Below are 19,552 nucleotides of genomic sequence, written 5' to 3' on the forward strand. Positions count from 1 at the left end.
TGCATGATTTTCCATATTTAGCTGAACTATCACTCTAGTTTCATTGCAAATAAGGCAAAACCAAACTAGAAGAATGATGGGCCAACCTGATGTTACATCTAAAAATGAACGAAGTATGCAGTGCATGTGCACATTTGTAGGAAATCTCATCATTTGTGTGTGCTGTTAGGTTTTGTCATTTGGAGAGGAAGGATGCGCTGGCTTTGGGGCGTGTTTAGACCCGCTAGCTGACTGAGGGTAAAAACTAAGAAGAGCAGTCTCAAATATTCCAGAAGCAAAAACATGCTCAGGCTTGCCCTACTTATATGCCAACAATGAAAAAAAAGTGTTGGGGTCTTTATTGGAAAAGCTGAGGTGTCAGAACTCATTTTCATCCCTTATGACAGCTCATGCTTTAAGCCTATAATGTGCGTTTGAGAGGGAGCTTTTAAACAGTTATCCCTAACACACATTTTGTTTTTATGATTCACTCAGTGATATCATACTTTAATTGGGACCTAAGAAGACAGAGGCAACGGCCCAGGCAGAAACAGACATGATTTAGGAAGATAACATAAAATGACCCTAACAAAACCTCAGCGATGAAAAAAAAACACACCTTTAGGAGCTTGCACAAGGTCATTTGAGAACGCTGGATGAACGGAAGGGGTTCAGAACCAAGGACAGGGACGTCACTTCTACTAGCCACATTGGTGGGTTATATTTTATATTTAACAAATACATTTTTCAAAATCATCTGAAATAATAAACTAAGCGCAATGCAGTGTTGTCAAAAATATTGCTTTTTTGGATACATATCGATACTGAAATATCTGGAACGCTTCCAATACTCATTTTCCCCAGAATAGATACACGATACCAGCTGCGCTTTCTCGCTCTCTCATCTCTCCGACAGCGAGTTGACACATATTTTGAGCTTACACCCAAAGTGTGCGCAGATAAAGCCGCCTCAGCACTAAATTGAGTTATTTTTCGCTGCTTATTGCGCTTAAACAGTATATACAAAAAATAAAGTCAAAATGCCAGTCTTGGCGAGTATTCATGTAAACACAGTCAGTTATGTTTTAAGTGAACGTAAACAGTTGAGAAAGAAAACGCATGTGTAACAGTATAATGGATCCGTGCATCAGTGAAAGTGACTGCAGCCTAATATCATCTGCCAAATTATGAGATATTATTAAAAAATACAAAAACCGTATATGGCAGTTTTTTCACCATGTTATCAATGTCAAAATTGTGGCTAGTGAAAATGCTAAGTGGCTAGTAACTGGAAAACCACTAGCCACAGTGGCTGGTGAGCAAAAAATGTCAGGTTGCAAATGTTAAAGTCAAGCCCAGGTTACACAGGTCCATTTTGAGCAATTCATTTCAATTCGAGCATTATTACTAAAACAGGTAGGGAATGGTGAGGAGAAAATGTTTGAATGTTTTTTTTTTTTCACACAACAATAGTTTGTTCACCCTTAATTCATTTCACTTGGAATATAGTGCAAAGGTCGTATGGACTAAATTTAAGGTACTTTTATGATTTTTTTGTCATTTTGGAACCTGACAGCTACAGTCCTCATCAGTGTTATTATTTTTAACTAAAACTATTAAAAGATATTTTCATTAACACAAAAACAGAAACGTTAAGCAAACATTAGAAATGACCTGAAATAAAATACATTTAAATTGAAGTACTGAAATTACTAAAACTAAAAGTGAAATAAGTCAAAACAGATTTGTTTTTTTTAAATCCACTGTTCCACATAATAGAAAAGAGCAGTCAAGACATTCTGCAAAGCATCTCCTTTTGCATATTTATACATTTTACATTTATACACTCCTTTAAGCAGGCAGCGTATAATTCCTGATCATGTGACGTGGCTTAATTAAAACAATTAATACATAATTACAACAATTAATACATAAATACAATAATTATTGGCAAACATCACAACCAGAGGAAACATTACCCCTACACTTCTAACAGTCAATAGCGTGCCGCACGAGTGCTATTTTTAGACCGCAAGGCCGCGTGACGTCAGCAACGTAAACCGGAAGGGGGTCAACATAGAAGCGCGCTCGCTTATGATTCATGCTAGTACTGCTTGTTTTCTGCCGGTTATCCCTCAAATAAGAACATGTCGAGTAAACACTGCTGCTATGGAACTTGCAGAAACGACTCCAGACACTATGACCGTCCACATATGAAGGATGTATTCTTTATTCGTTTTTCGTTTACAGACACTAGTCCTGTACTACGCCCTAGACATTATTTTGAATGAATGAATAACTCTCTCTCTCTCTCTCTCTCTCTCTCTCTAAAATAATTGGGGGTAAAATAATTGAGAGAATTTAGATTTGATATGAATTAAAAATTAAGTGTTGTTGGTTGTGACCAAGTAGCATTAGCGATCGCTAAACAAAAAATAAATACATTAATAATAATAAGGTAACACTTTACAATACGGGTGCACTAATCTGCATTAATTCATGCTTAACTAATGCACAGATAATCATGTGTTAATGTATGACTCATGAGGAACTAAACCATTAATTAATGATTACTGCATCAGCAACTAATAAAGATTCTAAATGATTAATAGATTAAGTAATATATGAATTGTTATTAATTAAATGTGTGATAATGTATTAATTCCTTAAGAACTTATTTTATTAACTAAAAGTTTAAATGAATGTGTTAATTACCACAGTTGGTCAAAGTCATGTACTTCAACTTCCAGTTGCCTGCTTTAATTAATTACTACTTAATCTTAATCATTTAGAATCTTTATTAGTTGCTGATGCAGTAATCATTAATTAATGGTTTAGTTCCTCATGAGTCATACATTAACACATGATTATCTGTGCATTAGTTAAGCATGAATTAATGCAGATTAGTGCACGGTCCGTATTGTAAAGTTTTACCAATAATAATATAAATTACCCCCAACAACTGTCAGACGTAAGACAACCAGAGGACATAGTATATATGACAGACAGGACATAGGTTGGTAAAATATAGCTTGTTGAAACTGCAAAATGTCACTGTCAGTGGCGTAAGGCGATGTTTTTTTGGGGAGAAATTCTGTCGATAACAATCTACCTCTGGATCAGGTCGGCTCTTTTTCCCGTCTTTTTCAGCCCTCTACACTCAAGCCATCTCTTCAATTGAATATTTGTATGTTCTTCTACTTCTATACCAGTGAATTTGGCACCGGGGACATCATTTTCGGACAGAGTTAGCAGGTTTAGCTCAGTAGACATCTCGTCCGTAAACTGTTTACATGCGTCTAGCATGAGTGACACGCGCGAGTTTGACCCCCATAGCAACCGTCGCTAGCTTCATGAATATTAATGAGAAAAGGTGACGTATATCGTGCGGTACGCTATTGTGCAATACTCTAGATTAACAAATGGTTCATCCATGAGTTTGGCTAAGAGGAATGTTGTTTCAGGTAGTGGTGAGAAGCCCACTGCGGATCAAGTAGATTACAGTCAGAATGCCCCCATGCCTCTCCCAAAGCATCTCGAGGCTACACAAATCCAAGAGCATCATGTCCTAACTCTTCAGTTCGACACACATGAGTCACTTCCCACTTACACACTAATCTCAGATATCCTCATCCTGCAAGCCTTTGTATTATCCCTGGAAATTCCCTGAATTTGAGGTTACATTGAGATTTCATATATCATTATTTTTACCTTTCTCTGTTTCTTTAGGAGGATAAAGTAAAAAGTTTACTGGTCTTTAGAGTGAGTGGCAGAGTGAAACTGAAAGTTGTTGCAAAAAAAAAAGGAGCAAAGCAAGCAGCTTCTTGTCTTCTGACATTCACATCCAGTAGAAGTTACAAAAAAGGCATTTGAGTTACAAACAATAACAAGAATCTATGATTTATTTATTATTATTATTTATAGATATTCTTTAGATGAAACTATGTAAAGCAAGGGTCTTCAATCTGGGGTCCGCAACCACTAGGGGGTCCGCCAATTAAAGTTTGATCACAAATATATATATATTTTTTTTTGTTAAAAAATTTATAAACATGGGTAAAAAAACATCACAAAGTCAAATTTAAATATTAGCACCCTCAAATGAAAGCATAGCCCTCAGCTGATACTGTAATAATATCACACTGGCGAAACAGATTTGGCAAACGCGCAGTGCGATTTTGTGTTTGCGCTCTGGAGAACGTCAAATGTTTCTGTTTACAACGTGTTTTTGCAGCGATGGGACATGTATCCAATCCCAGTCATGTTTGTTGATCTCTTGCACGCAATGACCAATCAGAGGTGTTTAATTTAATCAGAATCCACTCACCGCTCAAAACACCAGAGTTTTTGTTCACAGTTCTGATACGCTCGCGAATCATCTCATTGACAAACAAAGACACAATTCTTTGGGTCTTCTTTTGTCTTCAAAAGGACAAAATGAACCTAGGGGTAATTAACACATGGTTACCGATTCGACCGTTCTCTGGGATGTGTTTTCTTGATAATTGAATGTAAAGAGTTTTATCTCTAAAAACAGATTAGCTTATAACGCTAGTATATGGGGCATAGAATAAGTACATATAAATCGCTAGTTAATACCACTAACAAGGCTCAAAATAGCCTCACACTAACACGGTAGCATAATGAGGGGCCCTACTGTCCCGACTGTTTTCCAAAGATGGCTCCTGCCTGTATACGCGTAATGTACTTTCTTTATAAAGTATCTTCTTATTAAACTGTCTGTACACTTACAAAGTTCTCAATGCTTCGGTTTGCATGTAGGGACCCTCATTATGCTACCGTGTTAGTGTGGGGCTATTTTGAGCCTTGTTAGTGTTATTAACTAGCGATTTATTTGTACTTATTCTATGCCCCATATACTAGCGTTATAAGCTAATCTGTTTTTAGAGATAAAACCCTTTACATTCGATTATCATGAAAACACATCCCAGAGAACGGTCGACTCGGTAACCATGTGTTAATTACCCCAGGTTCATTTTGCGCCAGAATTGTCCTTTAATTCATTATGCAGTGTGCACAACTTTATTGATTTTAATGGAACTCTGTGAGATCGCGAAATAAGTGACAGCTTTTTAGTGATTGTAAAGTGATTGCACGCTTTCGAGGCTATATATAATCCATTGAATAAAAGTTTTTCATGCTGCTAAGAGGATCGCCGGCTGCGAAATTTCAGAAGTGACATCTACATATAAACGCATGATTCAGTCTCGAAATTGCAACTGACATAGTGATACAGTAACTTACTAGCACGGGACAAAATAGATCCGCGAAATGTAAAAGCAGATTAATAGATTAATAGAAAAATATTCATATCAATATATTTGTGATATTCAGTTCCAATTATTTGTAAAAGTATTGACTTATATGTCAAGCTGTGGGCGGTGCCGATAGCCTCGTGGGCAAGTGTGCCGACATTACTACTAATGAGCGCCACCTGCGCGACGCACCAGTCTCGTATCTCTCACAGGGAAGCGGAAGCATAAAAGGAGGAGCGACGACAGTGAAGGACGAGAGAGGCCAGGCCTGGACTATTTTGTTTTATTGTATGTGACAGCATTCGTCCGTGAGGGGCTGCTGTCTTTTACTCTCGTTTTGTATTTGTTTATTTTATTATTAAAGCTGTTGAATGTTCGCCGGTTCCCGCCTCCTTCTTCCCACATCTAACTTTGTTACATTGCTATTCATGTTTTGGTGGAGCCGTTGCTTACATATTGCATTTGCCCTTTACTAGAGAACCCTCACACATTTCAGATTCCAAACCCGTAAGACTTACGTTCGTCTCCGGAACACAAATGAAGATATTTATAATATCTTGGTTACCTCCATTGACAGCTACGCAACTACCACTTTAACGCTTCAAAAAGTTCATAAAGAGGTCGTAAAATTAATCCACATGAATTGAGCCGTTTAGTTTCAAATTCTCTGAAGAGATCTGACCACTTTATATGATGAACAGATTTTTATTTTCATCAACACACAGTTGATGATTAATTTAATCAGTTCTGGTAGATGAAGATGAACAAGAGTCTTACAGGTTTGGAACAACATGAGGATGAGTAAATGATGACAGAATTTTAATTTTGGGGAACTATCCCTTTAAGCTATAAAGTTCAGGTAAATGTTTAATTGTTCATCTGACTAGTACAATTAATATATATGACTCTGTAAATCCATTAAAATAATTTACAACAAGTGAACGATTAATGAATTGTGATTTTGTTATGATGCATAATTCTCAATTTTATTTTTCTATTAATATGGAAGGCTATATGATTAATATGTAACACTTTTTGACACTTTTTGTATTGGGTGTCCCTGCCCTGAAAAACATTAAAGAATATTTCAAAACAGATATGGCTTTAAAGAACTTTTATGGCATTTTGTACGTATTTTCGATTTAAAGCCAAAACACTAATGTGCTAGTGTACTTCCACAAGATAATAAATATGTAATTTCCCATTTAATTCAATGTGATACTTATTTGTGAAATTTCTGAGTACATTTTTTTCCCCAAAGTAAATCCTTCACCAAATTTGCTTCAGTGTATCAGCTAGTGCAAAATAAACAAAAATATATCCCTTTTGTTTATGTTGTGCACAGGATCATACAGCAGTCATCTTGGACTTATACTGACAACTAGTGGCATGGAGGATCATTTGCATTTAGCATCACACACACACACACACACACACACACACACACACACACACACACACACACACACACACACACACACACACACACACACACACACTTTCAAATATGGATGCCATTGAAGTAATGCTATTTGCAGTCAGCCAATGTTAATTTATTCTGTAAGAAAAAGTGTCCAATAACATGTCATCTTTATTTTACAACCTTTTTTTCATATTTTGTTAAGTGCATAACTGTTTACCGCATGAAAATGATTGCATCTTTGATTGCATGAGTGCATTTTTAAAGGGATAGTTCACTCAATTCTGTCATCACTTACTCGCTCTCATGTAACTTTAAACCTGTGTGACTTCTTTTCTCGTGTAGTAACACAAAAGATTTTAAAAAATAAATGAAAAATTAAGAATGTTGACAATCAAGTAGTTTTGGTCACCATTGACTTTCATTGTATGGACAAAAAAACAAAAACATATTAATCAAAATATCTTATGTGACTGTCAAAGAAGAAAGAAAGTATTACAGGTTTGGGTTGCTGGAATGGGCTAGGGCTAAGCTAATAACATAATTTCTAAAAGTTATTTCTATATGATAAAATAAATGTCAAAGATAAACATATACATTTACTTAAAAACACAGTTAAGTCATTTTTTTACTGAAATGCTAACATTAATATTTAGATTCATGCACATTTAACACTCCAAAACATGATAGGTGATAGCTCAAAGTCCAGAGAAGTCTGATGGGTAATCTGGACCAATCAGGAATTTGTGAAACAAGATAGGCAAGTATTTTTGAACAGGGAAGGAATATTCACTAGGGCTGGGAAAAAAAATCGATTTTCCGATTAATCTATTTTTAAAATGTGGTCGATTCAAAATCGATTCTCAAAGGCCAAATTTTTTTTGCCATATTTATTTATACCGATCACCCAAAAGCCAGTATTAGTTTTCCTACAGTGTTCTAGGTTTGCAGCCTCCATTTTACAGATAATGCTGTGAGATTTTATGTTAGTTTTATCTTAAACATAAAATAACCTGATCCTGATTGATCAAGGCATGCGACTGTTCTGACTTGTCTAATTTTCAGCATAAATTTTTCATCTTGCATCAAAATCCTGTCTATTCATTGTATGCATTTGAAGTTGGGTTTTAATGTACCCAAGAGTAACTAAAATAAAATAAAAGTTTAATATACAGGTTTGTGGCTCTATTTCTTTTTATTAATTAAGCACTCGTAAACTTATGTTCACCGTTTAAAAATAAATAAATAAAGGATTTGTATTAAATCTATATTCATTGAGTCGAATCGGGAATCGAAATCGAATTTAGAATCGAAATTGAATCGAGAATCGAAATAAAATCGAATTCAGAGGTTGCGAATCGAAATCGAATCGAATTTGAACATCTGAATCGATACCCAGCCCTAATATTCACACAGATTTAATATAAAGAAAACAAGACTTATAGCATGTATACCAGTATCATTATTTAGCTATGGTGGTAACTGAGGTACCAAACGCACTCAAATTTAAAGCCTGCTTCTCTTACCCTGAAACGTAAACAGCAATCTGTGCTGGAAACTCCACGTATGCCCATTTTGGAAGCTTATCCTCCTGTTATTGTTGTTCACAGAGACCTAGTCTTTGAGAATGAAGCGGAACGTGGCGCGTCAAGGTGACAGTCTTCACAGGCAGACACTGAGTGATGGCCATAGCACTCACCTTCCTGGAACCGCTATCACCTTACACATCCACATCAAGTCAGAGACCAAACCTCACGCTTGACTTCATCCAACAAACAACCTAAGAGCCACCGACACAAGAAAGAGCCTCATCTCCTGTTTCAGAGGGTCATCTTCATGACAGACTGATGTAGCACCTTTCATCAGGGCGACACCGGACTTTGGGGAAAACATTGACTGCTCTCATTTCAAACATCACTGTGATTTCTATTCCTCCGTGGATGCAATATATGTATAAGAAAAAAGTATGAGCGCTAATATCTCTCTTACTGAATATCTGAACTAAGTATTAAACTTTGATGCATAATTCTTTAAGCAACCAACTAGAACACTACAGTAACCATCTAGCAATGCTGTAGAAACCACTTAATACAGAACAGCCTAGCATCAGTTAGGCAGCATTTGCACGAGCAACCACTTCGGACCACTTACAAGGTAAATGTTGATCAACAACATTTAAAAACAAAAGATGAAATTCAGCCCCTAAAGTTTCATTAGTCTCCTTAAAACTCAAGAAAAACTATGTGGCAATGGTAACAGAGCAGAGTATCATGATATAGATCTTTATAGTTTGTGAATAATTTGCTTTGAGCTCGAACAATTTCTAAAATGTAAACCAACATGTTGGACTCAGACACACTAAAGAATTTAAACTTTATGTTTCTGTAATTTAAAAAGGTTTACCAGGGAATTACAAAAAGTTTTTTTTTTTGATAAGGCAAAGCTTTTTGAATTATTGTTTACTCAGAGAGAGAGAGCAGTATATCAAGAACAAGAAACCTGACAGAGAATGAATTATTTAAAAAATAAATGTATGGATAGATGACAAATAACATATCACATGTTAACGGGAAGGAATATGGTTTTGTTACTTGTCGTCATATTTTCAATTCTTCACATTTTTAATTTTCACATTTTTTTTGTGCAGTTTTCTGTTTGCATTAAACGTCATGTTGCATGACAAGAGTTTTAACATTTTTATGTAATGAAGTGCAACATTTTTTAAAATGTGGTCATAATACTGCATATATAATAATTATATAAAAAAATGTCTTAAAGAACTGAATACTTAGCACTTCAGCAAGGATGCATTGATCAAAATTGACTGTAAAAAACAGTTACAACATTTTTATATTTTAATTAAATGCTGTTCTTTTGAACTTGATATTTGTTAAACAATAACTAATTGTTTTTCTGAAGCAAGAAAAACATAATGCGCTTTCCACAATTTCTGAAGGATCATGTGACACTGAAGACTGGACTAATGGCTGCAAAAAAATTCAGCTTTGTCTTCACAGGAATGCATTTCTATTTTAATATCATTCAAAATGTAAAGAGTTATTGTAAATTGTAATAATATTTCACAGTATTAATGTTTTTTTGTTTGTTTTTTGTTTTTATTAAATAAATGCAGCCTTGGTGAGCATAAGATCCTTTTTTCCAAAACATAATCAAACATGTTAAAGGTAGTATAGGCGATAAGGAGATTAATAGCATATCACACCAGATGACACTGCTGTCACTGCTTGTAATTTCAAGTCATCTACCCATATACAGATGTTCAGTTCTGAAACATTAAAAAGAGGAACAAAGCGGGAATGCAGCCAACATGAGAATCTATAAGAGAAGCCGACATCGAAGAAAGGGCAAAAGCAACTAAAGAAATGTAAAAGTTCTGCGTGCGTTTTGAAATGAAGATCGCCAGTTAGTGTGGGAAAAGCAGAGTGTGTGCATGTGTTCATAAAGAAACACGTGATACAGTTGCGCCACAACCGAGGCGCTCTACTCACCGTCCAGGTGGCTGACTTGGCGGTGCTAGACTGCTGGAAGGTGACCTCGAAGTTGTGCGGCCCAGGGTAGTCAGTGTTGGAGGGGATGGCCGGGGCTGGAGACATGGCCTCGAAGGTTGAGTTTGGCTGAGAGTAGGGTGACGGCGTTGGCACGTTGGAGGTGGTCTCTGAGCTGTAGGGGCTGGTAGACGCGGGTCTGTTCCCCAAACCTTGTTCCATACTGCTGCTCAGTAGGCTGTACTGAGACTGAGTGAAAAGGCAGAAAGTGAAGGAGGGTGAGACAGGTAAACGAGTGGGAGGGAGACAGGTGAAAAAAAAGTTGATATTGAAGGAAAGAGGGAGGAGATAAGACTCCATCCACTTCACTTCTACAGCTCCAGTTACACCGTGTTGGGACGTTGCCTCCAGGCAAAGGGTAGGTTGTAAAACACAACCATAACCTGTCCCATGTCTAATTGCCTGCCATTCTCTTCTCTAACTTACAAACACAAAACTTACAGATCATACCCACCTCTCATAAATTATGTTTCCATGAGTTGGGCTAGTAGTACCTCTACAGGTGTGATACAAGTAATGCTCAGCTGGATGAATTTGGTAACAAATTATGTATTCTCATGCTTTTGATGAGTTCAAGATGAGTTAAAAAAAAGTGTTTTTTATTTATTTCATAATTCCATGCATTTTTAATATTTCAAGCTTTTTAAATATTAACATTGCTGTTACTCATACTTAGGGTTAGTGAATCATCCCATACCATGTGTGTGACATTTCAAATTGTGCAGTTTGTTGAAGAAAGGCGTGTTATGATTTTTCTAAGTTATCAGCCTTACAATTTCACCTGGCGGACTATAAAATGTGGGAAAAACACTCATAGACTTGGAAGCCGGAGTCATAGCTAAAAAAAAATAATGACAAAGAGACTTTGGGTGGGATCTTTTGCCAGTGAGGACCCACAAAAAACAACCCAAAACAACTTGGCAACACCCTAGCAACAACCAGCACACTCGATCCACCACATAGCAATGTCCAAGAAACCACAACACTCTACCATCACTGCAGAGGTTTTCACGGAGAAGCACCACTTGCGTTTTCCACAGAAATCCGATGTAAAAATCTAAATTACGCTATAATTATATAAATATGATATAAAAATGATCTTCAAAACCTCAAAAAATGTTTTAAAGAAAATGCTGCCATTATCACTTGAATCATGCAGAGAATGATTATATCAAGACTCATGCAGTCTTGATATAATGACTCAAGGTTCAGGAAAAAAAGCATGATGGGTAATGATTCCCACAAAACCTCTAGACCAATCAGAGACCAGTGAAATTAGATAACCAAACTGCAACACAAGTCAAGCAAAGGGAAAAGTCTTTACCTTCCTTTTCAGATAGTACATTGTCCAAACCGACAGAATCACAAATCTTCTGCTGTCAAACGACACACCGATGAACCCATAGTGAGTAAAACACTCATCTCTCACAGTCAACTCAACCTGAGACTTTATCACCTGTTCTCGCTAGTCTCTCTCTCTCTCTCTCTCCTCAAGAAATCTCCTCTGTGGAGTCATGATCCTTGTGGGACATGGTGAATGAGAGCAGGTGGAGTCCAAAGGGACTGAGGTCAGAAACCACATATCGTCCTAATTATGGCATATCGGACAATGCCTGCACAAGAATATACTTGCCAGTATACACTTTCTCAAGACTCTGCCTGTGTGAATAACACCATTCAAGCATGCACATGAGAAAAGGGAACAAGAGAAACAAAAAGCAAATGGTTCAAGGGTAGAGAGATGAGTTTTCATGCATGCAATTGATTAAAAACTAGAACCAAGTCATGCTTCCTGTGCAAAACTCACCAATTAAAAGGTGTTGCCAGGATGTTGCTAAGTGGTTGCTAGGGTGTTCTGAGTTGTTATTTACTGGCCCAAGTCAAAAAGCTCAGTCCAAAGATTTATTTCCCTCCTTCAATGTAAGCCAATGGGACATTTCTAACTGTTTTATCATCCACCACTGCAAGCCGCATCTCTCCTCAACAAGTAACAAGATTTGAGGAATCATTCATGCTTGTAGCACAAAAGGTGCAGTTACATGCTTAAGTAAATAATTTTAAGGTTTGTTCAAATCCATAACCCTAAGTATGTTCATCAGTAATTGTGATACTTGCTTTAGCATGCACCAACAGTTTATCCTATACATCCTAGTTTTCTGAATTTATTCTTTGGCTCAAATATAAGGGGCTTTCCATAAAGGATCTCTTAAAATGAACAAGAAAATGTGAGAAACGCTGCAGAAACACACACACACACACACACACACACACACACACACACACACACACACACACACTCAGGTGTGCCTCATCAGTAAGTCTCAACATGTTCTGTGGCGAGTTGAAACAGAACAGAAGCATTGTTGTGTGTGTGTGTGTGTGTGAGAGAGAGAGAACACACCCCTCTCTCTCTCTCTCTCTCTCTCTCTCTCTATATATATATATATATATATATATATATATATATATATATACATGATGAATTAATTAATTGCCCATTAAACAAAAATCTATATCAACATGACCATATTTTTATTAAATATTAATATTTTTTTATATAACTGACAAACGTAAAAAAAAAAAACCAAACTGACATTCATTCAGACAAGATTCAACTAATGAAGGCAAATTTTGACCGAAAACACAAGGCAAGTTGTCACATTCGTTAAAAAAGTTATACATTATATTATATTATATTTAATTAAGTAATCACATATTTATTTAATATGTGTTTCAACATGTTTATTCAACACTTGTTTGTCAAAACAATGGTGTTGCATTTTACATCTTTTCGTTTTATTTATTTACTTTTTTCTGTTCATATTTTGCTGTAAAGCCTGTAATACGCCGTTTAATGCCAGGTTCTGTTGTGACAACTTTCCTCATACAGTGTGAGAACGTGTTGTTCCATGAACTATGTGACAACAAGCCCGTGTATATCTGTCAGATCTTGCAGGTACACAGTAAGCATGCAGATGTGTCTGTGGGGAAAGTTTTGTGTGATAATGTAAAAACAGCACCCTCTGCTGAAAACAGAAAGAATTACCATTATCCTAATGAAGATTTCTTCTGGATTCAGTAAACAGGTGTGAGATGACCACGCTAAATTGCAAAATATTACTAAAACCAAAACAATCAAATTCTGCATTTGCTTAGTTCAACTAACAAAACCTCTGAAATCCCTCCTTTCAAATCATCAAAACAATACGGTACCAAAGTGCACAGTAAGGAGGAACATCAACAGGTGTCCATCTTAGATGTGCTGAAACTATAGCATCAATACAGCTGAAGGTTTTCTATCAAGCAAGATAAGACATAATCAAATCACATTGTTGTATATTCACCAATTATAATCAAATTATTATTTGAAAATCAATTACAGATAAGCCTTACACTGAAGAGCCTTGCTAAAGACTGACATCAATATATGGTGCAATAGAAGATTAACTTATACATTTAAGTTAATATAATTATGAATAAGTCATCAATAAAATAAAATACATAACAATAAAATACAAAATAGAAAAAAATAATTTAATAAAAAAATAAATAAAATAAAATAGAAATGACAGCGAGCAAAGAAACAACATTGCTCCGGATAAAATCACTGGGATGATCCAGGAACTGCTCACCTACCGTGCTGTAGTAATGAGGCAGGTCACCGACACACAGCATTGTCACGTCCCGCTAGGCAGGCAGAAGACAGGGGAGATTCTCCCACTGGTCTGGTCATGTGACCTCACAGAATACACAGGTGAGTTCTGCACGTCTCACCTCTTCACTTAGATGCTCTGAATGAAACTAACTTGACACAACAACTCCAGGAAAGGTAAACGCACTGCCAGTTGCTTTTTCTGATTTTCCGCCAGTTCTCCTTGCCCTGTCAGCTTCTAGATGCAGCCAACAACAAATCTTTGGCCCTCCCACTTTTTGGCCTCATGACTATTCATTACCTAAAAAAGCAGGCCTAGACTTGCCCACTTGTCTTTTAGACTATACCATTTTTTTTTTTGCAAGGGGGATGATCAGATAGCTTAGGCTTTCCAATTATACATTTTTGGGGATATTTTTTTAATTAATGGTGAAATTAACTATTGCTAGACCTCACAAAAGAGAGATAACCAACTGGTTAGAGCAATTTCCCATAAGGGCAAAGTGAAAAACAAACACTTGAAAATCAATACATTTTTAAAATGCTTGTCCAAGTCTAAAGCGAAAACCAAAGGAAATCCATATACCCTAGAAGAGATATTTCACAGAATTCTGGAACCATAAAAACTGCACAAAACCAATGTACAAGATATAATGAATTAATCTCGCAAAAACATCATGTTTCACCTCAAATATATATATATATATATATATATATATATATATATATATATATATATAGTCTAACATATAATATTTTCATAACATTTTAAGCATATTTCCCCCATTCTCATTAAGATAATGCAAACAAATCTCATCCGCATTATTGTATAATAGTATCACCGGTACTATCAATTGTACTAATTTAAAATATTAAAGTACAAAATCATTTTATATTTTATAATTATATATTTTATGTATTTGTTGTACTACATTAATTTTTTGCTTATTTAATTACAATTATTTTAGGATCAATCATTATAAGAAACAGTAAGAAATGTGATATTACAGTAATACAAATCAAATGAGATTCACAATATAGAATAATGAAAATTCCACACAAAAATAAAAAAGTCAAATGTTCGGTATGCATTAATATGGTAATGAGAACTGTGGGAAATTGAATTGTCATATAATTGAAGTCACAACATCCTAAAATATGTGTTTTGAAATATGAGTGCTAAAATAGGCTTCCTTTTTTTATGCAAAAAAAAAAAAAAAATCTTTCTTTCTTTTTCTTTTTCTTTTTCTTTTGAGGTGAAATGTGACCTTGTGAGATTTGCCATCTATCCATCATCTCTCTGCTCTCAGTTTCCCGGCGCGTGCGCCCCAGATGGGAGGCAGTAGCAGGTGTCGTGTTCCTGGCTCTAATTAAGGCATCACAACCTCCCACTACTCCCTCCACTCATACACTCTAGCCTGCAGAGCCCGAAGGGAGGGAAAAAACAGCGCACGGGAGGGAAACTAGGGACTGAGGAGGGAATCCTGATGGATAAGGAGGGAAAACCAATAAAGTTCAGTATTGCAGGCTGATTTTTTTTTTTTTTTTTTGCATGTGCGAGGTTGAAATGACTTTGATTCTAACTAAAACTCTTCACTTAATTTTTGTGAACTATAATACCTTCGGGTTTTATGTCACCAAATTGAATCGACAGATTACATGTAATTAGTTCATGTTAATTATATTTGCACAACTGCAAACAAGCAAAAAATCGTGAGCAAAATACAATAAACAAACATAAGCCACACAAAAAAAAAAAATACTAACACATCCTGTCAAGTTGGATTCACTTCTCTTTGATTGATTTTACTGAGAATGTATTGAAGGTTTGTGAATCAATAGATTGCAGCTGTATTTGCTTGACACAGAATTTTGCGCCGGCCTCTTACCATGACATTGTCGTTCATGTCTCTCATGTGGTAGACGTCCATGCAGACTTCAGCGCGGTTGCTGGGCAGGCTGCTAGAAGCCCGGTCCCCCGAGTGTCCTGCCTGAGGAAGCTCGAAATATGTGCTGTCTGGCTCACTGTAACAAGACACAGAGACCGTACGGGAATCAAAAAAAGATTATATAAGCAGGTCCAGTTTATATTAAAAGGCCATGTAAAAGATTTCCCACAGTGTATCTTTTTTTTTTTTTTTTTTACCTGTAATTCAAATAATTTTTTTTTTAGTTTATCTCGAAATAGTACAAATAAATTGTTACTAATATCAAAAGGTGCTGCTGATATCACAGCCATTGAAAGATAAATGCTACCAGACATATGACTAAGGGATAATCTGGGTTGGTTTCTGGTTTGGATGGGTTTGTAACGTGTTTTAGTTGTGTGTCCTAGTTTTCAGTTTTTTTTTGTTTTTTTTAATGGTCCGATAAATTTTTTCGCACGTTTGTCTGTGTTTAAAGTCCCCCTGTGGTGAAAATCAAGTTGTTAATGTTGTTTGTATGTCTATGGTGTATTTAAAATGCTTTAAGACAAGCCATGTGCAAAAAAAACCCACCACTGCTGAGTATTTTCTCCTTAAAACTGCAGTCAACCAAATACAGTCTCAAAAACGCAGTTTGAAATCGCCGGTGTTTCTTGCGTCACAAACTAGCTTGTAACCAATCAACGTCAACGTGTGGGCGAGCTTTAGCATTTTATTACTATGACCGCTCGGAATCAAGGGAGTGCCAGGTATTATTTTTTGTTGATATGAAAAATATGGGTACATTTAGCAATATAGGGGGTGAATTATGCATATGATGTATATTACGATGTTATGATGAACTATGTTTTTCTCCACTGACGTTCTGATGTTCAAAGCGAGGCTGATTTTTCAAAGGTTTGTGTAACATTAGCAACACATTATTTGCTGTTTGATAAGCAAATGCTTATCATATTAATTACTGTTATGTGTCTGACGTTGTGAAGAGCGATACCGTTGTGCAGCGTTTACCTCAGTAAGTCTGCCGAGTGAATCTCTGAGCTGGCGTGAGTGAGTGGAGGCGGGGCTAATTAGCATATTAATGGGTTTGCGTTACTAAATGAAGCAAGGGTGTAGTTACATACAATTTTTAGGCATGAAAAAAAATTTTTAACAGAAAAACATTTATTTAAATATGTCATTTTGTCATCAATGATGAGTTTTAAGGGATACAATTATTGACTACAGGGGGACTTTAAGCTCTGGGTTTCTTTCTGTTCTTCGTCATGTTTAATCGGCTGTTCTGTTCTTGCTTTTCAAGTGTTCTGAGTATTTTGTTTTGAGTTTTGTTAATAAATCTGATACTGCTGCATTTAGATCCGTGTCCTTGTCATTCGCAACCGAAAGCGTACAATGTTACTGTTAAAAGTAATGCATTACAATATTGAGTTACTCCCTAAAAAAGTACCTAATTGTGTAACTTAGTTACTTTTCATGGAAAGTAATGTGCTGCATTACTTTTTCTCTCCTGGGCTGGGTTTGCTTGTTTATTTTTTAATGACAAACAAAAGTAAAAAAATTTGAGTAACCCCAGAGTGCAGTCTGGACGATGGGGCGGGGCGACACTTTGGGGCGGGGCGACACGTGTCGCTCCGCCCACCAACAATTTCATTGGTTTATAATACAGCAATCTTATTGGAGTAGACACTTGAGGCATGAGCATGCGCATTCCTTTATGTACGAGTTTATGAATGATCTTCTACGCAGTTTGGCCGTAGGCTACTACGCATGGCGATTTCAGTAACGATTAATTAAATAATGTTTTTATTAACTTAATACGAGTTACAGTTAATATGACTTAAGTTAAATGAAGTTACTGTACAACAAACAATCCCTTCAAGGCAGACCACCGTGTAATATAGCCTATATGTGCTGCTAAATCTGGGGAACGAATTCTACATGGCCACGATACCTAGGTCTATATCAAGTGAAGTCAAGTCAAAACATTTTGTATAGCGCTCAATTCAAATAGTTTTATAGCAGCTTTACAAAAAGTAATATAGGCCTAAGCATTAATATTGAGCAGTTTTAGAGCTGGGCGATATAAAGAAATATGTTGCTGATATAAATACGATGTTTTAGATTTAGCTAAATTATATTTATTAATTTACCCAGCAGATAAGTCATTGGCACTTTAAGTGAGCAATGATCATGACTGCATTAAATTACTAGCATTGCAAGGAGAGATAGCCTATTAAGCTGATAGACAATATTTTCCGAATGTCATGCAGGGCTGCGTCATTTTACATCATTAATTTATGCTTCTTCATTTTTCCATTAGATTGGTGAATAAAATAAACACGGGGTTGTACACTACATAATGATAATTCACTGTATTTCAGTAAGACACAGTTCCGAAAGTGACAATACTTTAGCCTCTATAGACACTATAGCCTATGCCAGTGTTAATATTTGAAACTATTTTTAACAGGTAAACAACCAGGAAATATGAGTTTGCCATTAAACATTTTATTTGCACTTTGTGCCAAAAAATGCAAGCATTGAAGAGCAAATCTCGTTAAAAAAAATCAACAAAAAACGGTCGTGTTTTAAATGTAAAAAATTTAAATTTAAAATTTAAAATCAGCTGCTTGCGTTCGGTTTTGTCCGATGTCTTTCCTTTAATACAGCGATTTATCATAATTTGCGTAAAATCCCGAGTTTGAGCTGATCCATCGACCCTGATGGAAATATGAAAACAACTCTAACGTTAGGCCTACACTGAGGTGCTGTCACCAAGCGTTCGTTTTTAAACAATAACTTTGTCTATTCTGTGTCTTAACAATAAAACATTAGCCAATAGATCTTAACTAAAATTACCATGTTAAACCGATAATACGCTTAGAGTTAGCATTTAATATTTCTTTAATATGGACAAACCATTCACAAAAATAGTACATAAAGAATGCGCATGCTCAGGCTTGAATCATCTAGGCCAGAAGATTGCTGTATAATAAGCCAATTAAATTGGGGGTGGGCGGAGCGACACGTGTAACCCCGCCCCAAAGTGTCGCCCCGCCCCATCGTCCAGACTGCACTCTGGGGTACTACAATTTTTGGGGGAAAATGTAAGGAAATGCAAATGCGCGCCTGTACAGTAGAGGGCGCAGCTCAAACAAACCTTTCAGCTGTGCTGCCATTCTGGATTGTAGAAGAATAGGACGCAGGAGAAGAAAGTTCAACACTCTTACTTCAGCAATAAAAACAAAATGAAACACAAATGTGATGTTTAAGTTTAAGTCATTTTGCTTATCAGTATGGTTGAGTTGGATCATCAAAGGTCAGCAGCAAAGACATTGGTTAATAAAGTGAGATTAAATACATAAAGTATATTTGTGTCATTTAACATTTTTAATTATTACAGGTTTGCATAATATTCTGAGTTTGCATTTCACTGTTTTTATGCAATTTGAGGAATACTGAATCTGTTTTTGTGCAAGGTGAGTAAATGCATGCTCACGTTGCATGGGGACAGGAGAAGTGTCTGTCAATAAATGGGAAAACAAAGTAACTTGCGTTACTTATTTGAAAAAGTAGCTCAGATATATATATATATATATATATATATATATATATATATATATATATATATATATATATATATATATATATATATTAGGGCTGTCAAAAGATTAATCGTATCCAAAATAAAAGTTTGTGTTTGCATAATATACGTGTGTGTACTGTGTATAATT

At 35.9% G+C, this 19,552-nt stretch overlaps 1 protein-coding gene across 10 annotated transcripts in view; it reads right to left on the bottom strand.

The window, feature by feature from the left end:
• The window catches only part of tp73 (tumor protein p73), a 58,979-nt gene that overhangs the window by 30,053 nt on the left and 9,374 nt on the right, over positions 1–19,552 (bottom strand). For 3 of the 10 annotated variants that reach the window (XM_079636712.1, XM_079636715.1, XM_079636714.1), the window contains exons 3-6: positions 19,318–19,341; positions 18,979–19,047; positions 15,783–15,918; positions 10,185–10,430 (exon numbers count right to left, since the gene is read on the bottom strand). In XM_079636712.1, the coding sequence (XP_079492838.1) occupies positions 10,185–10,430; positions 15,783–15,918; positions 18,979–19,047; positions 19,318–19,341 (475 nt within the window). Of the gene's footprint in view, positions 1–10,184; positions 10,431–13,454; positions 13,473–13,877; positions 14,173–15,782; positions 15,919–18,978; positions 19,048–19,317; positions 19,342–19,552 lie in introns of those variants that run through there. The other 7 variants (XM_079636717.1, XM_079636716.1, XM_079636718.1 and 4 more) reach the window with 4 other exon arrangements.

This window comes from Phoxinus phoxinus (genome assembly GCF_949152265.1).
Source record: "Phoxinus phoxinus genome assembly, chromosome: 15".
Classification (NCBI taxonomy): Eukaryota; Metazoa; Chordata; class Actinopteri; order Cypriniformes; family Leuciscidae; genus Phoxinus; species Phoxinus phoxinus.